This window comes from Thermobia domestica, chromosome 5 (assembly GCF_964235325.1).
Source record: "Thermobia domestica chromosome 5, izTheDome1.hap1.1, whole genome shotgun sequence".
NCBI classification, from domain to species: domain Eukaryota; kingdom Metazoa; phylum Arthropoda; class Insecta; order Zygentoma; family Lepismatidae; genus Thermobia; species Thermobia domestica.
The window spans coordinates 23,549,718-23,573,706 of NC_137458.1; the positions used below are offsets into that span (position 1 = coordinate 23,549,718).

The following is a 23,989-nucleotide window of genomic DNA, read 5'->3' on the forward strand; positions in this document are numbered from 1 at the left end:
ATTGTTAATTGAAGCTGGACAAAGAGAATCGACTTCAATGAATCAATCAATTGAAAATAATCACTGTGGAAAGTAATTGCCATTAAATTTAGTTGATCTATTTAATTTGAATTTACTTTGCTATTAATTTAATTGCAATTCATTTTCACAGGAATTACGTAATTCCTGCAATTGATTCAGTAATTGCAATTCTTTTTTATTTATTCACGCCCATTACCTTTTTGTTTTTACCTTTTCATCTTTACTACTTTTCCGGTATCTAAGGACATAGGCACGTATATCCGTTAAAATCTCGAATTCGATTGTTTTCATGATTACTATACTTTCTTATGTCTTTCCGTTTCTCGAAAGTAAAAAAGAAGTTTAACTTGTGTGTTCGTAGTTATATCGAGAATCTTCGGTCATATTTCATTGAGGTATTCACTAATCGAACAAGCTATTCCCGAGGAAAGTTCTTAGGTATAAAATACTTTTAAAAATTGATTAGCAAATTTAAATAAATATCAAATAATTCGAGAAACTCCTGATTTTTAAAAAAATATCCTTAAATTTGTAGCAACACGAAATTTAACAAAGTAAATTGGATTACATATAACTAAGATATTAAGAACAACTTTCTAGCTAGCTTTCTTCCAATAGTTTAACACTGCTTTCGGAATGGATATTTTAGAACACTTACATGCCTACCTTACACGCACATATTACATGTCTATCTTTGCTCGACTTCTATTAGAATATCTTTCACTTTATCAGTGATTGGTCGCACTTGTGAGAAGCCTCTTGGATTTCGAAAGGTGAAAAATTAAACTGAGTGTAAACTGGAAGTTCGCGAGTGGATACAATAGGAAGCCACGAGATTTGAAAACCGAGAATAAGATGGTGGAAACTAAAAGAGAAGACATTAAGGGGATTGTTCAAAGAATGTGTTATGGAAGGAATAAATCTGGAAGAAGAGAATAGAAAAATATATGAAAGTGGTGGAGCAAAAACACGCCGTCGGTCGAGAGGTGAGCATTGTGCTCACAAATTATGCATAGTCCGAGCTCGACCGACGGCGTGTTTTTGCTCCACCACTTTCATATATTTTTCTATTCTCTTCTTCCAGATTTATTCCTTCCATAACACATTCTTTGAACAATCCCCTTAATGTCTTCTCTTTTAGTTTCCACCATCTTATTCTCGGTTTTCAAATCTCGTGGCTTCCTATTGTATCCACTCGCGAACTTCCAGTTTACACTCAGTTTAATTTTTCCCCTTTCGAAATCCAAGAGGCTTCTCACAAGTGTGACCAATCACTGATAAAGTGAAAGATAATCTAATGAAAGTGCAGCAAAGATAGACATATAAGCTGTGAGTGTAAGGAAGGCATGTAAGTGTTCTAAAATATCCATTCTCAAAGCAGTGTTTAACTATTTTGAGAAAGCTAGCTAGAAAGTTGTTCTTAATATCTTAGTTACATAATCCAATTTACTTTGTTAAATTTCGTGTCGCCACAAGTTTAAGGATATTTTCTTAAAAGTCAGGAGTTGCATGAATTATTTGATATTTATTTAAATTAGCTAATCAATTTTTAAAAATGTTTTATACGTAAGAACTTTCCTTGGGAATAGCTTGTTCGATTAGTGAATACCTCAATGAAATATGACCGAAGATTCTGGATATAACTACGAACACACAAGTCATACTTGTTTTTTTATTATTATTATTTTCGAGCGACAATTCTACTCCAATTTAAAAAAAATGGAGTGTTCACGTTTGCCTTCCATACACTAGACACATCAAGATACATCTAGACGACACCGTAGGTCTGTGACCTCAATTGCAATTAATCAATCAATTGAAAGTAATTTTTATGAAAATTAATTGCAATTAAATTAATAGCGAACTACATTTAAATGAAATTCATGGATTGAATTTAATCACAATTATTTTTACAGTAATTACTTTCAATTTATTGATTCATTTCAATTGATTCTCATTGTACAGCTCCAATTAGAATTGACAACCACTTATTTAACTTGTTAGTTGCGACTAGGAATTAAACTTAGAAATTAATTGTTAATTCAAGTGAATTTACCAACAGTACTTTGAGGTTGAGTAATGAAAAAATGAAAGAAAGAAAGGAATAAAGCAATGTCACCAATTTTTGGCGACAAGCCGCTAAATCTTGTGGATTTGGAGAGGCAGGTAGCGACAGAATTTTCACAAAAGCGAGTACTGACTTTATTTTTTAGCGACCTTTAAAGCGTCTTGGCGACAAAACTAGCAAATTCTTAGTGCTTTGTCTTCTCTCTTAGTGGTTTCTCTTAGTGCTTTGTCTTTCTAAAATTTGGATATAACTTAACTGAGCGATTGTGAAGACTTTGGTTAATAAAACGAAGCGAATCATTATGTGCGTGCGATTGGACGCGATTCGGGGATAACCCGTGTGGTTCATGGTGACGTCATCTGAATACATCATGTGTGAAAAATTCGAAAGTTCTGTGGTTTGTTACAACTGATAACACAACCTCTTGGAAACGGTAGTGGTGGTGCGTTAGGTTAATTTGCTTTTGGCACTTCGGGGCAGGGTGACGAGAAAATAATTTGCGGGTGATTACTATACATTCATTTTACAAACAGAAGAACGAACCAGGGCAGTGATGGTCAAACTTTTCTAGAAGAGGACCAAAGTAAAAAGAAAAAAAAATCTTAAATGGCCTATATAATTTATGAAAATTAGAATGGCACATTTGAAATAATTCTAGTAATATTACACTCTGTTAATCATTGCGGTTTCTCATAATCTGATTCGAGCTGAGATACAGTGATTATCAAAAATAAAGATAAATGCTCATCTGTCGATCTGTTTCTAACATTTTTTTTTAAAAAGAAACTCCACTCTTTTCATTCGTCAGATTACGTATCATGTCGCGGCCGAATAGAACTTTCCAGAAGGAGAGCATCTGGCCCGCGGACCGTACTTTGCTCGTCACTGAACTAGGAATTTTTTTGCTGTATGTAGTTGCAGTGTGTACCGTGTGGTGCATATTGCTGTGTAATTAATAAATTAAATTGACTAAAGTATGCGATCAGTGCCTTTTATCCCCTTTAAAAGTGCCATATTTTAAAAATTAAGTACACCTCAAAGAAGAGGAGACAGTGTTTCTTTGCGAATAGATTAGTATTTTACATCGTTTCTGTTTTTATTTGAAGACTGCAGGGGGAAAAGGAGGCAAGTCAGTTTTTTTTTTTTTATATATAACTTTACGCAATTGCTCTGTTTTCCACTGACTTACCCGCTTCTTCCCTTGTGGTCGTAATCTTTAGTATTAAATTTCTTAGTTACTAACCATGTTATTGTGGGATTTAGTCCATCCAAATTACACCTGTTAGGTTTCATAATTCTGTTGTTAACTCATTTTCGACCTTTCTTGACGTACTTCCTTTTTTCCTTGTGGTCTTCATTTATTATGTTTACTTTGATTTGGTTTTGAGTTCAGCGTCCCTTTCATCAGCAAGGTTATATGAGATGTAACAGCTTCACATGGAATCTGAACCTCATGAGCTCCCACCTGGAATCGAACCTGAATTACCAAAACCAAAGGTGTGTACGCTAACCGCTTACCTATGTGGGAGCTCTAATTATATTTACTTATGGCATACATATTCATTTTTTCACACACACACACACACACACACACACACACACACACACACACACACACACACACACACACACACACACACACACACACACACACACACACACACACCCACACACACACACACACACACACACACACGTTTTCAGGCTTAAATTCGACAAGTACTTGTTTTAGTGACATTTTAACCATAATAGTTGGCAAAAGTGGAGCGAGGTAGTTTTGTGTCATGATTTGTATATAGCTGGCAACTCTAGACAAATAGTAAACAAGGAGAATCTGATAAGGAAAAAGTGCAAAGAAAGAATTTAGGTGAATATTTTGAGAACAAGTATATTTTTCATAGATCCTGTGATTTATAAGGATGAGTTTTACGAAACTAGAAGAGGAAATACGAAATTTAAGGAAATTGCTACAAGAGAAAGAGGAAGAGTTGCATAAACTAAAAGTGCAAGGAAAGGTAAGGTTTCAAAAGACATTTTAGCTAGCAGAGAAGTATTATGTCTACTGTTATATCTGTTCACGATAAAATCTTTCGACGTGGTGGCCATGTCGCATTTTGTTACAGAGACTACTTGATGATATGGGGAGGATACAGAGAGAGCGTTCAAGAAACTTCAACGTCTCCTATTGTTATGTTGTATCATGACACGGACGAAATTTGGTGCTACGATTCACTGTTGGATGAATGGAAACGAATTTTAACGTCTGGTGATATACCTCCACGCAATTCAGGAACATGTTGTGTATTAGTTGATGACTTTTTGTATATTTTTGGAGGTTATCATGCAATGGATGACCCAGGTTCGATGGATGGAAACAGTAATCAGCTTTATAGACTGGATTTAACTAAGATGGTTTGGGAATGGCTTCACCCCACTGGAGATCAGCCGTTACCATGTGATAAATTAGTAGGTTGGAGTTATAAAGGAAAACTGTACTTTTTCGGAGGATTTGGTCCACGACCTGAAACTCGAGTGTCATGTTCATTTGTCATCGATACGTCAACACAGCATAGTGATCCTCGCGGGTGGAATAATCAACTGGTAGTTTACAATCCGAATGGAAATAAGTGGGAGTGGCCCCGTGTTCGTGGTTTAGTGCCTTGCCCAAGAGCGGCGCATTCGGGTGATCGAACGGGCGATAAAGTTTTTATATTCGGAGGTCGTTTTCAGAATATCCGTATGAATGATTTACACTGCTTGGATTTAAAAACTATGCATTGGAGCGGTAACCTAACAAGGCAGTTCGAAGAAAATCCAGAAGGTCGATCGTGGCATAGTTTTAAGTTTATTACTAAGACAAAAGCCGTGGTATATGGTGGTTTTAATCAACTAAATACAGTTTTAAATGATTGTTGGATAATGGACATCGACAGCAATGGAATACACACTTGGAAAGAGCATATTTTACCCTACGATCACGGTGAGCCAAGATGTTGGCATGGGTGTTGCTTCAATGAAGAAGGAGAATTATTCATTCATTCTGGTTTAACTCAACCGTATTTTGAGAATAGAGTAAAATTAAGAGATCATGCGGAGGAACTTCTGGTTTTATATTTAAAACCAAGATCGTTATTAAGATTATGTCTAGATGCTGTTCTCCAGTACAAGGAGCTCATGCCAGAATGGTGTTCATTACCTAGAACTCTTCTTGAAATCCTTCAGAAGCGTATGGAACAATATTATTAATTAGTTTTAGTATTAAAATGGTTTTATGTACAGCAGGGCTTTATTAAGGAGTTTGGTTTACCAAAAACTCCGGGTATTATTTAGTTTCGGCTAAGTTTCCGCAGCCGGCGCCCTCGAAAAAGACACGCATGAAGCAATTTTCAACCTTGTATTACTACTAACCTGTTGCTGTTTTAGTATCCCTTACCTATAATTATTCCTGTTTAACCCCTTGCCATATTTTGACGCGCTGGACGCGTTGCTTTTCACTTTTCACTTCTGTATTTTGACACGTGTCACGCGTTCCGATGTTTGAGCGGCTGTATCCCGCTTGCTGTCAATAGAAGGCAGAAGCTTACAGGTTTCCTGTGCTTTGTGAACATCTGTTAGTTTAAGTAAGCGCCAGAAGAGGCATAGATATTTACAGCATTGCAAAAGAAATCCGAAAGAAGTCATATGTGAAGGGGTTAATTTCCGGCGTTCACTTTTCACTGTTAATTACAAATGTTTCTAATTTTTATACTTACTTTGCTCTTTCCTACATCTGTATAGTTTTTATTGCAGCGCAAAATTAGTTCTCTCAAACTGTTAAGTGTTACAAACTACTCACTGCTTAGAAATTATCAAAACAATGGATGCTTATAGTATTACGTAAGTAAACTTTTAGAGGGTGTTTCGGAGTGATGCTCCCTATCAAACACATGTCCCTGGAATATTAAATATTACAAAATTCATACATATATACTTATTTGCTGCGTGCCATCCCATTTTGTGGGGGCATACTTATGTTCATGAAAAATCCGTTTCTTTTAGCATAACTTGCACTAAATGAGGAGTTCCATTGTTGCAGATTGACTTCAGGAAGGCTGAGTATAAATAGAGTGTGAATGTATGGCACGAAAGCTATAGTACATAAAACACATCAACTGTGCTAGGTGGCCACAAAAGCACGAATATTATCGAACCGAGTCGCAACAGGGAGGCCCGGGTGGTAGCTAACGATGTATTCGTATGAGCAGGCGCGTCAATGACGGTAGGCGTACGCATAAACGAGGATAATGGAAAAACACTTTATATGCCATAGGATACATGCATTGTATTGCAAAGCTTTGCGACAGTTTTATGATTACTTTGTACATTGCCTTAACATAGCACTTCACTTCACCATGTCTTCCTTATGGAGTACTATGTGGTAATAAGCATTCTTTCCATTTTGTATTTCTACCTTAGTCTACATGTGAGGTACCGATATATTTTCATTACTTGTGCAATCAAGTAACAAATTGTGAAATCAAGTAACATTTCTTTCGTGGATTTAACAAATTAACCCCCGTCGTGAGCACACACATAAAATATAATAACACCAAAAATTTTGCCCCATTTCAGTACATTCAGTTCAGATGCAACTCATCTCATATTGGTTTCCACTTTACATTTCTGTACTTTTCTCCATTACAAACGAGTATATCACGAGTAGCCAGGATTTCCTAATAGGGGGGTCCGTGACGAAATATTGCGGTTATTACACTAGAGGCTCGATCATTCGAAACTATTTTACTGGCAATATATATTGGTTCGTTTAGCCAGGATTTCATAATGGTTGGGGGAGGGGGAAGGGGGCGTGATATGAAATACTGTGGTTACACACCAGGGGCTAGATCCATCTAAACTATTTTACTAACAACGTATATTGGTTTGTTAGGACAATAAAATGAGGATATGTTAATAAGTATTTTAAAAACAAATTACAAAAGAATCTTGAGTAAAAAAAATAAAAAAAAAATAAAAAACTATTGAAAAATATAGTATTCCGAGGTCATTCGAATTCGGTTCTTCTTTCTTCTTCTTATCTTCGTTTTATGCCGTCAAGGATAGTAACGATATCTCTTTCGACAGTAAAAGACATCGTATAAAATGGATTAGTGTTGGCGCGAAATTGAAAATTTGTGTAACAAGTGTAACTGGAATCTACTGTATGTTGCCATTCTCATACTATTGGTGAAAGGGGGTATTTCTTAAGCTCTACCTGAGAGTTTATCTGATCAAACCAGTTTATCGATCGTCATGGGATTAGCGTGGAGCTAGATGAATTCGAAATGCTCCGTTACAATAATATCCATTTTCAACTTTACTCCCTTCCCGTTTCCTACACACAAAGCTCCTCATAACAAAGAGTAACCAAACGCGTGCTGTAGCTTTTTATCTTTAACACTGGTTCTTCTTTTCTCGTTTCTTTTGGTTTCATTCTTAATTTTTTTTCATTTCTGGTCTCGAAGGGGAGGGGGGGGGAGGTCTCGACCCACTCCTTGGCTACGTGCCTGTTGGATATACGTCGTAGGTAGGAATGTACCAATACCACTTTTTCACCGATACTCAGGCCGGTATTTAGGTAAGTGCTATTCTGTGCTCGAGCACAGGGCGGCAAAATTTCGATTTTTTTTAACATTCACAAAAAAATAAAATTTAAAACTAGCAACTCGCAATCCCGCGCAAGCGCGAGAAAATGTTTTAATGTGTTTTTAATTCGCTCTAATTACAGTAGTTACTAATTAGCTAGCTTTATCTGATTATTTTTAAAAAGTTATCCTCTCCCACCTTCACCCCAAGGGGTGAGGATGTACTTGAACATCATGAAAACTGATACTGTTAAACTCAGCGACCTCGAAAACTATGAATTCAACAGTAATATGTGTCGTTTTCGGTTACTTTTAAAATCTCACCCTTTCCCTGGGGAGTGGAATATGACCTTGAAGTTGAGTTGGATTAAAGCTGTCATCATCTCAGCAACCCCAAAACTGTGAATTCAACTCTAATATTGCTCGCTTACGGGGGCAGGGGGCCAGCAAATTAATGTAGCACAGAAGCGCACAATATATAAATACGGGCCTGCCGATACCCGATACTTTTCGACACTTTCTTATATATTATCAGGAATTTTCAGAATAATGAAATGATCAACATTATAATAGGGTATATGGGGGCCGCGGTGGCTCAGTGGTAGAGCGTTCACCTCTGGTGCTTGGGGTCCCGGGGTCGATCCCAGCCCCCGCCAAGTGAACTTTGTGGTGGACAAACACCGTGTGCGTGGGTTTTCTCGGGGTTCTCCCGTTTCCTCCCGCTTTCTTCATTCCACCATTTTCATTCATTTCTCATAATCACCGTCTCCTTTAGCCTACCCGGCATAACCGTGGGACGTAAAGCTCACAAATTTCATTTTTTTATAATAGGGTATACTAGATATAAGACCAAAACAACATACAAAGATAAAAAGCAGAACTTCATATTAGGTTCCACACAAAAAATATATTTCCTCTAAATTTTATCGAGCTCACATAAAATGAATTTAAAAGCAACAAATGCTTATATAGTGTAAAAGTAATTCTAAGAGTCAGTGGTTGATATTTAACGTTGATTACTATAGAGCCAAAACAGTAATAGATAGCGAGAAGCCGTTTCTTGCATTTGATTAAGCGTCTCAAGAATACATTTTATCTGCATCCTTAGCACTACTATAACCGTATTGACAGAAATTCACTATCAATCAATTTAAATATTGATTTGCGCAGAGTAAACACGATAGGTAATACTGAGAAGAGTTTTCTAATGTTTTAAATCAATTTAGCGTTCTTCTGTCTTATCCCCCTTGGAGGCACGGTGGCTCAATGGTAGAGCGATTACCTCTGGTGCGTGGGGTCCCTGGTTCGATTCCCGGTCAGGCAAGTTTGTGTTGGACAAGATCGTATCCTTGGGTTTTCTCTGAGTCTCCTTCCTCTTTCTCGTTCCACCAATTCTTCCATTATTATCCACTTGCCTTAATCATCGTCTCCCTTAGCCTAAATGGCGTTAAACTAAAATATTTTATTTCATTCCTTAGCTCTCTATAGACCTACAAATTGGAAGGGGCACTAACCAACTGTTCGTAGGTTTAACGTTTATCACTATAGAGTAAAAACGGTAAGAATTAACAAGAAGTTCATTAGCAATCAAGTGTCCGAGTTCCATCTCCGTCCTGTTTTGTCTACTAAAACCATTTAAGTGTTAGAAACTACGATTTCCGGTTTCAATTATTAATTGAGAAAATGTCATGCTATTAGTAAATCTTAAGTATAATATAAATCAGTTCCCATGACAACACTAAAGTGTTTTGAGTACTGATGGGAGGTGAGGAATAATGAATTGTTGACAGGAGACTGGAGGCAGTGTGCGATTTAAATGGAAAAATACGGAGAATTGTTGACGGCGGCAAGCGTCCCAACCTTCCATTGTTGATGCGTAGAAAAATTTAAACTTGACTTTTACTCCTTGTGTACACTTACAAACCAAACTCCTTCACGTGGAATACGTTGTGAGACTACTAGTTTGTAGTTTATAATTAGCCATTTTACAACTGAAAATACAGTAGACCATCGGGTTACGAACCCCTCGGTTCGCGAGCACAAACAAGTTCTGTGAACAATTTTTCGCTCGTCTACACACCTTATTTCGGAATACGAACGCGCGCACACACACACACACACACGTGTATTCCCACAATTCCACGCATCCAGTACTGTATTTACACGTTTGTCTTAAACAACTGTAACAATACTTTTATCAAAAACTAGGTTTTGTTCTTGTTGGACGTTTTATCTTTTTATAGCTCTCATATTGGTTTGGTTAATTTAATGTTATTTATGTCGTTAGAAAGAATAATGTTATTTTCATTCTGTATTCTTAAAAGACTTAAAAATGTTATATATATATATATATATATATATATATATATATATATATATATATATATATATATATATATATATATATATATATATATATATATATATATATATATATATACACCAGGGCTATGCCGAAAGGTTTTAGCAGCACAATAATCTAAAATCACAGCAACATTTTGTTTATTGCATTCGACACTGATATTTTGTGACTTTCAGCCATCAATGGCAACAATGAGTCTGTGATAACATGGTCAGAGGTAAGAGAGATAAGAAAGCGCGCGTGACCTATTGTCTAGTTAGCCATGGAGCTGTCAAGACGTGACTTTCGTGCTATGATTTTCTACTATTACAAGAAGGGCTTAACCGCGGAGCAGTGGCTTGAAACTTTGATGAATACTTTTGGGGAATCTGCTCCTTCGCGAGCCAGTGTTGGAAATTAGTTTCGGGAATTTAAAAGGGGACTTACGTCACTTGAAGGTGAACCTCGTTCCGGACGGCCAAACACTGCAGTGACTCTCAAAAACATCGAAGCTGTGAGGCAAATGGTGAAAGATGATCCCCATGTATCTTTCCTGGGGATCGAAGCGACTCTCAACATTGGGTCAACAGCAGCGCACACAATTATGCATGAACACTTGGGTCTCAGGAAAAGATGTTCTCGTTGGGTACCCCATTTACTCACAGAAAGGGAAAAAGAGGACAGGGTGGAATGGTGTGAATGCATGTTGAATAAATTCAACCAAGAGGCAAGTCGTGATGTTTAAAAATATCGTCACGGGTGACGAAACGTGGATTTATCATTATGATCCCCTTAAGTGTGGTGCTTCGAGAATGAAGATCCCCCAACCAAAGTGAAGAGACCTTGGAGTGTTGGAAAGAAAATGGTTGCGTCTTTTTTCTCACGGAAGGAACATGTTGCGACTGTTGTATTTGACAATCGGCGTACGGTGAATGCTGAGTGGTACTCAACGGTTTGTCTTCCCACTGTGCTCAAGAAATGGAAGGTCTAACATCCAGGATCAAAACTCGGCCATCTTCTGTTGCATCATGACAATGCAAGTGCCCACAGTGCTGCAAGAACTGTAGACTTTTTGAACCAGGAAGGAGTCAGAGTGCTACCACATCCATCCTATTCGCCGGACTTAGCCTTGTGCGATTTTTTTGTGTTTCCCAAAGTGAAGGAACACTTACGTGGACGTCGCTTTTCATCGGATGATAATGCGACTGGTGCTTATTTGGAGTTTATGGACAATATAGACGAAAGTGTGTTGAATGAACAGTTTTCTAAGTGGTTTGAAAGGATGCAAAAGTGTATTCGTGTCCGTGGAGAGTACTTTGAAAAACTGTAAATGTTTTGTTCCAGTTCGGTGCTTCTTGTGGTGAGAACTAAAAACTTTCGGTATGGCCCTCGTATATATATATATATATATATATATATATATATATACATATACATACGATAGTGTTTTTGTAGCTTAAACGAACTATTTATATTTAAATTAATTTTAATGGGAAAACTTATGTCTGTTCATGAATTGCAGAACGGAACGGATTGAGTTCGTAACCTGAGGGTCCACTGTAATGGTTCACTTGTCAAGAGTTCTTTATTGCTAACTTGTGTAATTGACAAATTCTTAATGTATTAATACCACTGTGTCGAAGTAATAATTTTACTATACGTGATATAATAATTCTTTTGCTTTTTGTAAACATGATCATTCCCTTTAAAGATTCTTTTGTAGGATGTAACGTTCTTTTTTAAATCATTGTTTTATTATTATTATTATTATTATTATAGTTCGGTATTGTTACAGATTGATAAAAACTGAAACTAAATTCTTCCAACATTACATTGGGAGGCTTGTGATAGTCCATATCAGGACTCGAAAAAATTTCCTTCCTGCGTAGGCGCCAGTTCTGAAAATCTGACACCAAATCAGAACTGGTGAAAATTAGGAATATTAACGTCGATGTGACTGCTTAATGAATTCGTAAAGCAATGCTAATGCTTCCGAGTTAATATGGGACGTTGCTACATATTTAAATTTTGATTCCCCATAGCGACTGAAGAAGGTGTGGAGGGTAAAATTTCATATAACATTTTCGCTTTGTTTTGACCTGTACAATAGTGCTCGGTGGTTCGTGGGCGCCATTTTTAGAACACCCGATGTATATAGTATACGAGCCTAATGGTAGGCCAGTATCATATTAAGCAGGAAATTTTAATTTTTAGTTATTTCAACGCACACTCTGGCTTTACGAACTAGTTTTACATGGGTTGAACTTCACAAGTTATGTGAAAGAGAAATCACAAATTATATATATTGGTTTTGATATTGGTATGTTCTTTATATATATATATATTAAACATTTTATATATATATATATATATATATATATATATATATATATAAAACATTATTGATGTGCACATGTATATTCAGACTAGAAGGATGGTATTTTATTATATTTTTTACTTACTTTCACACAATTTAGATGTTATGGTAACTGCCATATATAAACCCTCTGCGATGTGCAAAATTACATTTTCAAATCATCTTTACTCTAAGCGTTAAAGTTACGCAGACGAAATCTTAAATACAATACAGGCTACAGATAGCAAACTCAGAAAAAAATGTATATGAATTGATTATTACGTAGTGTGATAGCAAATATTTTTGGGGGTATTAAAAGTAGTGTATTTCTTTGTCTATGTTCTTTTGCGGTAAAGGTAGGTAAACTTATATTTTGAAATTATAGGAAGAAATACGATGATACACTTGAAATTGCGTTGTATAATTGCATCCATCACTCCGTCTTTTAAAAATCTGGTCGACATTTTTTCTTTCTACCGTAGTTACTACATTAGTCATATTTTGTCCGTTAAATGGAGGTTTCCTGTACTTGCCAGAAAAAGAGTGAAAATGTAGATCACACATATAATAATAATAATAATAAAAGAGTACGCTTTGAGCACTTTTGCTAAACGCTTTATCTGACATGAAATGAAAAGGTACGACCACATGAAAGAAAATTAGGAACAGAAAATAGCTGTAAAATGTGTCTTCTTTATGCATTAATTTTCAGTGTAGAGGTAATTAAACGTCTTCCTAGAAGTAAGCTTTCGAAAAATGTTAAACGTACAGGAGTGGATTTTATGACAATAATTAGGGCCCGGATTTTTTTTTTTTTTAAAGAAATGCTTATGCGCATATGCAAGTACATATTTTGAAGGTTAGTGTATATTTTAAGGATATTTGATAATTGCTGTATACATCTGGAGTTAAGGAGTCATTTTAATATTCATAATGTTCTGGATCGATAGTTCTGTATATAGTGAATATTCCTTTAGAGAGTATTTTTCCTACGTTTGAATTACTCTTGTAGAACTAGAAAATTATACTGGTTCATTCATGTTCATTTTTCGACAATTGTTAAAACATTTACACGTCTGCACACTCAATGTGCATCCATGTACGAGTCACTCGAACTTCTTACGAAAAGAACTTATCAAGTTCTGCCCCAGACGAAACTACAAAAAGCTTAAAGAGAATTTTGACAAGGTAGGTAGTCAAACTCAAGAGTGAAAAAATCGAGTCAGTCAATTAGTACGTGTATGGGATCAGTAAATCTTTGCCAGATAAATGCTTCGAATTTTCTGTGCTACTCTACAAATATTGTCCAATTACTTCCAGTGGATGTTGAGAGGTCATTTTCGGTCTCTAAATGTATTTTAGCAGACAATAGACGACGTTTGACACCAAAAAATATTGTAAAAACTACTATAGCCTTTCTGTTTCAAGTGTGCCCCCGCTGGTGCTGCTGTCGATGTGATTTTTCCCGTACCACCTTCAAAAGAAGAGGGACAAGTTTGCTGGGGCTGAGATCCTTCAGTAGTTGGGTGTGGATAGCAAAGGGAAGTTTTTCCTCCATAAAAGGGCGACGGAGGTGGGGTCGAAGTATATTCCACATATTTTCCAAGGATACACTTGAAATAGAAAAACTATTAGTGTACTGTAGATATTAACCGCTGACACACAACATTGTAAAAGAAGTGAATCTGAAATGAATAAGCTATTTCTTAAGCGTATATTATTTTATTTGTAGTGCATTGTTTTAAACATTTCAGCACATGTTTGCATGCATATTTTCAGTTTCTTTAGTACATATAAATCCGGGCCTTAATAATAATGTTATAATAAAAATAAGATAGACTTCTGTGAATATATTTTATGAATCACATGTTTTTAAAAATATATCTTTACGTAGTGATTCAAAAGATTTCAGCATTTACCTACTTTCCATTTATCTGTGTATTTTCTATCTATAAGTCAATTGTATAGAAAACATACAGTAATTATAATTTTATATTGAAATGTTTAATTGATGTTAATAATTTTTGTAATATGAAGATAATACATATCTTTTTGTGTGTAATAGTAGAGAGTATATTTTTATCTCGGCGTAGAGTGAAGAAATATTATTTATAAAGCTGTATAGTTTTATAAGCTTCAAATCTTGTGAATAACGGAAATCAAGTAAGATGTAAAGTTATATAGCTTTATTTTGCTGTGTGGATCTTAATGTATGTTACTTACATCCGACTCAACGAGTGTAAGAGGAATCATAATATGTTATATACTCTAGTCATGTTTTAACCCTTTCAGGACCGTCGTATCTTTTTCTTTAAATTGCAAGAATTTTTAAAATTTTACAGCCTCAATCTTGAGTAAGGTACTTTCAAAATGTAATGAAATATATTGTCATAAACTAGCAAAAACTCAATTTATATTTATTTATATGTTAATGTGTTGTGTTGAATACTAAACAAGCCATTTCTTTCCTGGGTTTCTCGTAGAAACCTCAGAAGTATTCTTTTCCCTTCACATTTACTTGAATTAGAGGGTGCGGTAATGCTATGCAACGGAGAAGAATTTAGAAAAAAAAAAAAAAAAAAAAGCTTTCAATTTCGTTATTTACTTGATTTTTTAGTAAAAAAAAGAAAAAAAACCTGCGCGTCATCGATGGAATTCATCTGATCTATATCAAACATGGCATGGTGGTAACCGATGACGATGTTCGTATGCATTTTAAGTATTAGGTGCACTTGCCTTTGATTCCCAAGTTATGGGTCATCAAAGCTAGGGTTTGAAACAACTATTTTTTTTTTTTACTTTTGTTTTCTAATTGAAATGTAGAAGAAGTCGATGAACCGAACTGTGAAGCTCCCGGCATGGAAAGGTGTGGCTGAGCCGAGCCAAACAGATTCAGTCCCTGACCGTGCTATTCCACAATTGGGTAAGTGCTTATCAAATTTGATACAGACCTGGCCAGTAGTTACCGAGAAATAAAGTACCAGATACGAGTTGAGCCGAGCCTGTCCCTGGTCGAACTCGGCTTCCAAATGTAGCGAGCGTTATTGCTTAGACAATGGGCTACTTGCCCACTAAATTTGGTTTGGATTCGGCCACTAGTTTCTGAGAAATAAAGTACCACGTACACATACACACATCTGAATTGAACCCGTATACTTACGTTAGGAGCTAATCAATCTAATCGATGTCTTCTGTCTCGAGGTGTCTGTTTATATAGCTAGTCTTCGGAGGTGGAGCCCGGGGAGAGAGGGAGGAAATTGAAGGGTGTTTCTTCGTATCCTCTTCGTGTTCCGTTAGTGGTGGCATCCGTCATCTGCTTGTTAGTGCTTGAGCCGAAGCACGTAATTCTCTTTACTAATATGAGGGGATATTGCAGTATAAAAGAGGGGACCATGTTAGGTTAAATAAGCTTTAGAAGTTGTATGACTTGTATGTCTTTAAAAGGAGTGTTGCACTTACAATAAAGTGCACATGGCCTACCAAGAGTTGCTTTGAGAAATTTTAGTAACAGGACAATGTCGAAAGGACATACTTGTATAGATAAATTGTGCTGGCTGAAGGGTTAGTTGTTGGCATCTTTTGGATGATATTTTTTTGTGGGTACGAGGGGAGAAGACTTGAACATTGAACTCCAGAAATCGTACATGAGAGAAACATCTTTACTTGTTGGGATGTTCATTAAAAGAAATAAGTAATATATTGTTCCTAGTTCTTCACTGACATAAGAAGCTCGGGAGTTCATCGCTTCAGAAACAGTAAAGAAAAATAGCTATGGAATCTATGATAAATCAGTCCAGTCGGAATTGGGGCACCTTACTTCCCAAGGTCCTATTTTACATTATTTTCGTACCTCTTGAGACCTTTGTAGAGGTTCCTAATCCGAAGTAACTTTTTGCTGGTCCAAGATAAGCAAAATATTACTATGAAATGTAACATCTATTAGTAATTATTGTCATCCGAAAGTTTTTATGTGTCTAACCCATTTATATTTATGACCAACTTAAATTGTAAGGCTTAAGGTTGGTTTAAAGGGACAAGTTTTGCCGATAGATGTCACTACAGTCTTCGTATCTCTCTCATGTATTTTTTACCTTTCACGAAAATTCACAATTTCTGTTACAGATTTCAAACTACTAGAGAAGGAGCTTCATGACATATCGAAGGTAACAATCCGTGCCGATTTTTTTATTTAGAATTTTCTTCATTGTTGAAACAGTATATTGTTAAAGATTTGGATATTCAATTTCAACAATGAAGAAAATTCTAAACAAAAAATCGGCACGGATTGTTGCCTTCGATAGGTCATGAAGTTCCTTCTCTGAAAATTTGTAGTTTGAAATTCGTAAGAGAAATCGTGAATTTTCGTGAAAGGTAAAAAATACATGAGAGAGATACGAAGACTGTAGTGACATCTATCGGTAAAACTTATCTCTTTAAACCAACCTTAATGGCACCAGTAACGATCATAACACGTTCGCCATTCCCTTTCTTACATATACATAGTTTTATTTGCAAATATTAACAATTCTAAATTAACTAAAATTGGTGAAGTTAACATACCATGGCGTGGCCTTCTCATTAATGGTCTGAAAGGGTTAAATAATTAAAAGATAAGTAATTTAATTGCGTAATAAAATAGAAGAGTATCATATTAAAGGGATGGAATCATCATGTATGAATTTTAGATTATGAATTTAAATTTTCCTTTATTACTAAAGTAATGTGACGTATTTTCCTTGGTAATTTAAGAGACATGTGCTGCAATCTTAATAACACAATCTACAGTCAATGAAAATAATTTCGTCCTTTTCTCTGATGTTATTTTAAGAGTGACAGCAAATGTTTAATTTTTCTTCTATATTGTTGTAGTAACTTCTTATGTTAAATAGTGTATGTAAAATGAAATCCTAGCAATACGTTCCGTAAGTCGTAAATTTCTGAGGGACTCGATGAATTAGTCACAGCGTCTTCGTTATTTGTGCAATGAGTTCGTGATTCATTTTTAGGCGATATCATTTTTTGAACAATATCGTTCTTCTATTTTTTACATGCTGCTGAAAAGATGCTTGTTTTCAAAGATTTGTTGAAAATACTTGCCAATATGGGTGCAAAATGATCTGAGTATGCCTTTGTTACATAATTTGGAACATCATCCTAACCAATTGCACTAAGAGGTTTAAGATTGGTTGTAGTTTTTTTAACGTCAAAAGTAGTGATGTATGGAATTCCAATTACATATATCATTTTTGTAGCCGGGATGAGATACAGGGCTTATATGTACAAAACCTGAAAAGATTTTTGGGAAATGATTCTCAAATACATCTGATGTGTTTTGTGTCGGAATATAAAAGGCCGTCGTAGGGTGCTATCAACACTAGATTCTTAGTTTTAAGTTGTAATCAGAACCCTACAGATCACTGGGAAAACTCTTCTCTAGACTTGAATAAAAGTAATTTTTGAGTTTAGTATACAACTTTGTTATTATTCCGTACTCAGAGAATAAATCTTGCTACCTTTGTTTGCTTGTTTTTTATTTTTTTTTTTTATTTTTTAACCTACTTATCCAGATTGTGATGCCTCCTGTTTCCATTTTTGAGAGTTCAATATTCTTTAGTGAACATCGTAGTCGAAATTGTTTATGATTCTGTTGCATACTTAATCTACCATTTAATTACGTTGGTGTATGATGGCATCCCTTCAGTGCAAATAGGTCTTTATAAATTTGAATAAAGTTAGCATTATATTAAATTTATCTCACGATTCTCAAAATTTCGTTAGTAAATCAGGATAACATGATATATTCTGAATAAATAATTAAATAAAAATGAGAATATCCTTATTAGAATTGAAAGTCAAAAGTTATTGTGCCTTTCTGTACTGCTTATTCATAATTGTTTCACGTTATTTTCTTTTTTTTTCTTTTTTGTTCAGTTAGGGAAATACGAATTATGCTAAAAATGTTTGGCTAGGGTATTGATTGTCATAGTTTTGAATGATGCACTGGTTGTCTTCGTTAGTTTTCAAGTTATTGCGCGTGTGAATTAAAATTGCTCTTTCAGGGTGTTTATCGGTCACAAAAGTCATGAAAAAGTCACGAAATCAGAAAACGGTCATAAAAGTCAAGAAATTTAGCTTTAGGGTCACGATTTCTTTTTTATCTGTACGAACATAAGTACAAACTGGAAAATTTTATTGTATAAAACGTCAAAATCCACCACCAAAAATATCTATTGTTGGCTTTAAACGCTACTAAATCGCATGCAAAGCACGCTTCTATCGCATGCATGAAAATTCGGACAAATTCACATTCAAATTCGCTCTTGAGACTGTCTTTCTGCTGGCCGAGTAGTGGCGGTGCAAATCGCATCGCATCGCCGAAACCACCTACACATCTAACCAGTTTATTCAACTGTGAGAAAATACCAACCTTTTATTACTCCAAGTATAGCCTTTGAAAGTAAAGATAAGATAAAGATCAGTTTGATAAAGAAAAGGTCACGAGAAAGTCACGAAATTTTATTTTCGAATTTAGCAGACACCCTGTCTTTAGTTCAGAGAACAAAATGCATATCAGTAGCCTATGAAATTTGTAATGTATATATATCAATAATATTATTGTTGGTGCTACATGTTGTGTCTTAATTGTCATAGATTTTGTAAATCGTACCAAGAATATATTTTATCTGGACATAAAAATTGTTTTTGGTATCAAAATCAGAGTATGTTGTAAAATATTGTTGTATTTTTGTGATGTAACGATTCATGTTGTGACAAGGAAAAGTTTATGTAAAAATTTGTTAAATATTGTTGGTGTTATTAACTGTGAGTGTATTATGCAATAAAACTGCTTTGAAAATGAATTGTTGTTATTTGATTTTGTTTTTTCCTCACCAGATATGACAATAAACTATGGTTATGTATTATTATTATTATTATTATTATTATTATTATTATTATTATTATTATTATTATTATTATTATTATTATTATTATTATTGGTTTGACTTGCTTTAAGTATGTATCTATTTCCTGCAAGAATGTGAAAGTGATTCTGTGTGTTCTTTTTTACATATACAATGATAGCATGTTCAGTATACGAAAGAGACTGAAATAATGAGTTTCCAAAATTTCTTTTTAAGCTACTTTCATAGCAATTTATGCATTCAATTTCTTGCAGCCCTGTAGCCGTCGTGTGAATACGAGGGTAACACTGCCTCAATAATTAGCACAGTATTCACACCAACTATCGTCATACACGATCGCTAGGATCAGTAAAGATAAAAGGAAACCAATATTGTGATGAGGAATATTTATGTGAAATAATACTACAAAAATGTTACTTACAATGTACGAAAAAACACCAAGAGCTGAGGACTTTGATTACTGTTTAAAAACAAACAAAAAAAAAAAAAGTTTGTGACACTGGCCAGTTCTGTCCTGGAGTTCGTGTTGCCTGAAGATTACTTCCATGAGTTCTACTGGTCCTCAATAATGGTGGATTCCGTCGGTTCCGCTAACTCTGTGTGCAGTGGTCCCGTAATGAGTACTTATTTCTGGTAGGTCTTTACTCAGCTAAGAACCCAATACAAAAGCAAGAGAGTTCCGGTTGAGTTTCCAAAAGAACACTCTTTGATTTTTTTCTGCTGTTGTCTGGTGGCCATTGCTTCAACTGACCCAATTGACGGTGTCCGGTGGACTTACAGACCACAACTCTTTCCTTATTTTTAAAGGATAAATCTGATTTCTCTATATAAGTAAGTACTCCATGTAATGCACTATACTGAGATATAAAGTTAGAGGAGTAATTTCCTGTCTCAAACACGTGTTAAATTCTGTTTAATTAATCGAAATAATTCTTGGTAAAATTTATTTTCTTTATGATTTACTGCCGATTTTGAACAATGATAACTAGACTTCGACCGAGAACATTGTGGCAAACATATTAAGCATTCTTCTAATTATAAACTCAAAATCATGGTTTTATTTAGTAGTAGTATGCAAAACTTTTTTTTTTTGTTGTTGTTTCTTTTGGTTGCTTTCGTCGGATAAAATTCTATCCTTGTACTGTAAAGAGTTTGGAATCCAGAAATTACTTTTATTTTCTGTAATGAACAAGGAAAATTCAGTAAATAAACACAAATTGCGTTTTGTTGATTTATTTGTCTATTTACGATGTTCTTGTCTTTCCATTCAACCTAAAACTCATATGTTTTTCTTGGAATAGAAAAGCTTGTTGAGCGCTAGAAAAAAAAAATAAATTACGAAAATGAGTACATGTGTGATTTACATTTCAATAAAAATAGAATTTATTGAATTGAACTTGCAGAAATTTTAAAAGAAAAGTGTCAGTTTTAAGTAATCTTTAAAAAGGAAATGCGAGGAAAGCCTAACTCTCTTTATCTATTATGACACTACAAGACTTCTATAGATCTTAAAGAGAGATAGGAAACGACATTTGACCTAGGAAATTTATCAAATATATATATTACGAATAAGAAAACTAAAATTATTCTATAGCAAGCTGCTGGTTGGTAGGAAATACATAGAAGATAATAATATTTGTAAGTTATTAGGTAAATGAAAATGGGCTGCCCTGTAGCTCAGTCAGTTGAGTGTTTGACTGCCAATCTAGTGATACTGTTCAATTACTGGTGGATGTAGGTGTTGAATTAACTGAGCTTTCAATATAAATTTTGTATAGTCTATATTGTTCACCAAGCAGGTGAAATTCAAACAAGAATATTACAATACGATATGAATTTTTGTAGGAAGGTTTATGTTTTTCTTACTTTGTAATTAATTAAACATTAAGTTGTAATATTAAAAAAAAAGGCTAGGAATGGTATAAGGGGAGGAGGAGGCCGACAAAAAAGGGTTCGGGAAAATTAATACTGAAGTCAGGGAAGCTAAAACTAAAGATACCGTGCATTAAATATTACCCGCTTGAAAAGTGAAGATAAATATATTCTTATTATCAGAAAATGAGATTTTGTAATTTGTTTTAGTAGTCTCTTGACCTTGCTACTAAAATCTACGTTCGATTATTCGTGAATTATCAATCAGATTATCGCATATTGAGACTTAAAACATAGAGTGGATGTTACTTATTTCACTTCACTGTTTTATTTTATGTACATTTACATTTGTATGAAAGTCAATGCTTTAAAATAGAAATAATAAAATGCATTCATAATATGTGACTATGGTCAAATATGAACACTTACCAGCTCTGGTAAAATTCTAAAAGGGAACTATTTTACTATGTTAATAATAATAATAATAATAATAATAATAATAATAATAATAATAATAATAATAATAATAATAATAAACACTTCCGAACAAATTCAAGGCATCAGAAAGGAAGATACACAAAAATCAAATTAATGCTAAATAAAATGAAATGAAATCTTTCAGTTTAACGTCCCACGATTATGCTGGCTAGACTAAAAGAGTTGGTGATGGTGAGAAATGAATGAAATGATGAATGAAGAAAGTGGGAGGAAACGGGAGAACCTCGAGAAAATCCACGCACACGATGTTTGTCCACCATAATGTTCACTTGGCGCGAGTTGGGATCTTACCAAATACCCCATGCACCAGAGGTGAACGCTCTACCACTGTGCCACCTCAGCTTCTTAATGCTAAATAATCGATAAACACTTAGGTATGAGAAAGTTGATTCAGCGCTTCAACAAAAGTAAGTATCGGATTAATGTTGTAATCCTCTGATGTCAAAGGGAAAACTGTAGTTTATTTGCTTCAAACAAGTAACCTACAACGAAATACAAATAGAGAAATAACTACGGGACTTGACCGTGAATGGAACACAATATTTTCAACATACCGTGCCGATGCGTTAACCACTATAGTGCCCAGTCCCCTCCCTGAACAGCTATTTATTCTATCATCCTTGAAGTCGGTGCTCAGCTACTCGACATGGATTGTACCGCAACTCTTGTTATTCATGGACAACTCAGTATCTACATTATAGAACATCTCTGACGATTGAGTTATCTACAATAAATAAGGAAATATTCGATTTTATATCATATTAATTCCTTTATAGGTATTGATTCAATGGGGTTCTATAATGTAGATATTGTGTTGTTGAAGCACAAAGGAGTTGTGGTACAGTTCATGTGGACTAAGTGACTGAATATCAACCATAAAAGTGGTGATAAAATGCATGACTGTTTAGGAAACGGACAAGGTATCGTAGTGGTTAAGGCATTAGCACAGCAAGCCGGAGATTAAAATTCAAATCTTTGTCCACTCGCATTTATTTACTCATTGAATTTGCACCTATAAGACGAATTGATGTAATATAAAATCGGTTATGTCCTCTATTTATCATATATATATATATATATATATATATATATATATATATATATATATATATATATATATATATATATATGAAATGAAATCTTTGAGTTTTACGTCCCACGGTTATGCCGGTTAGGCTAAAGGAGTCGGTGATTATGAGAGATGAGTGAAATGGTGGAATGAAGAAAGTTGGAGGAAACGGGAGAACCCCGAGAAAACCCACGAGCACGGTGTTTGTCCACCACAAAGTTCACTTGGCGGGGGCTGGGATCGAACCCGGGACCCCAAGCACCAGAGGTGAACGCTCTACCACTGAGCCACCGCGCCCCCTATATATATATATATATATATATATATATATATATGTGTGTGTGTGTGTGTGTGTGTGTGTGTGTGTGAGTGAGTGAGTGACCTACCTACCTACCTACCTACCTACCTACCTACCTACCTGCCTGCCTGCCTGCCTGCCTGCCTGCCTACCTACCTACCTACCTACCTACCTACCTACCTACCTACCTACCTACCTACCTACCTACCTACCTGCCTGCCTGCCTGCCTGCCTGCCTGCCTGGTGTATAAGAAACAAAGTAAGCGAAGCTGAAAATAGGTATGCAGAATATAGTGTTCATAGATATTTTATTATTTTGTAGTTTTCAATAAAGAATGTTAATAACTGTAGTAACAGAGTTGTAAGTATCCAGGCATTCTAATGGAATTAGGCATGTTTCGATATGTAAGCAAAGATAAATCTTAAATATGTAAACAGATAAACCATAATACTAACATTAAACACACAATAATTCTAAAGAATAAATAAAAGCTATGCATTCTTGCATTAAAGTAGACAACTTTCAATTAGTTGGTAAATATATTTTTAAATTATTTAGAGGAAGTAATATTACACTTCATCGGAGCTTTGATATTTCTATCAATTCTCTGAGTATGGTGAATGACTAGACGCCAGAACATCTATCAGATAACTTATTGTTTCAGCTATTGCGTCTTTGTTCATGATTGAATTAGTTGCAGAAAGGTCTTCTTGCGATATAGAACTGTCATCCTGCCAAATGCACACAGTTATTAAGTCCATGTCAAATTGATATTGTAAAGCCAGTAATGCATAAAATCTAATTGCAAAAGTAATGGCATTGATGTACCTTCTTTATCAAGGATGTTATAAATAGAGGATCTGCCCATACAACAAAATCATGAAGCCATACTCACAGCTTCGCAACACCTACTCTGCCCGC

The 23,989-nt window shown here is 35.0% G+C and overlaps 2 protein-coding genes across 2 annotated transcripts in view; both read left to right on the forward strand.

Annotated features, from left to right (window-relative positions):
- The first annotated feature begins 3,865 nt into the window (after positions 1-3,865).
- Positions 3,866-23,989, forward strand: part of Uba4 (Ubiquitin-like activating enzyme 4) — a 77,497-nt gene continuing 57,373 nt past the window's right edge. The window contains exon 1 of the mRNA XM_081758323.1: positions 3,866-4,104. Within this exon, the coding sequence (XP_081614449.1) occupies positions 4,009-4,104 (96 nt within the window). The 5' untranslated portion in view covers positions 3,866-4,008. The remainder of the gene's footprint in view (positions 4,105-23,989) is intronic.
- Positions 4,100-9,972, forward strand: LOC145685793 (kelch domain-containing protein 2-like). Its single transcript, XM_081758324.1, has one exon. The coding sequence runs from the start codon at positions 4,145-4,147 to the stop codon at positions 5,333-5,335; it is 1,191 nt and encodes a 396-aa protein (XP_081614450.1). The 5' UTR covers positions 4,100-4,144; the 3' UTR covers positions 5,336-9,972.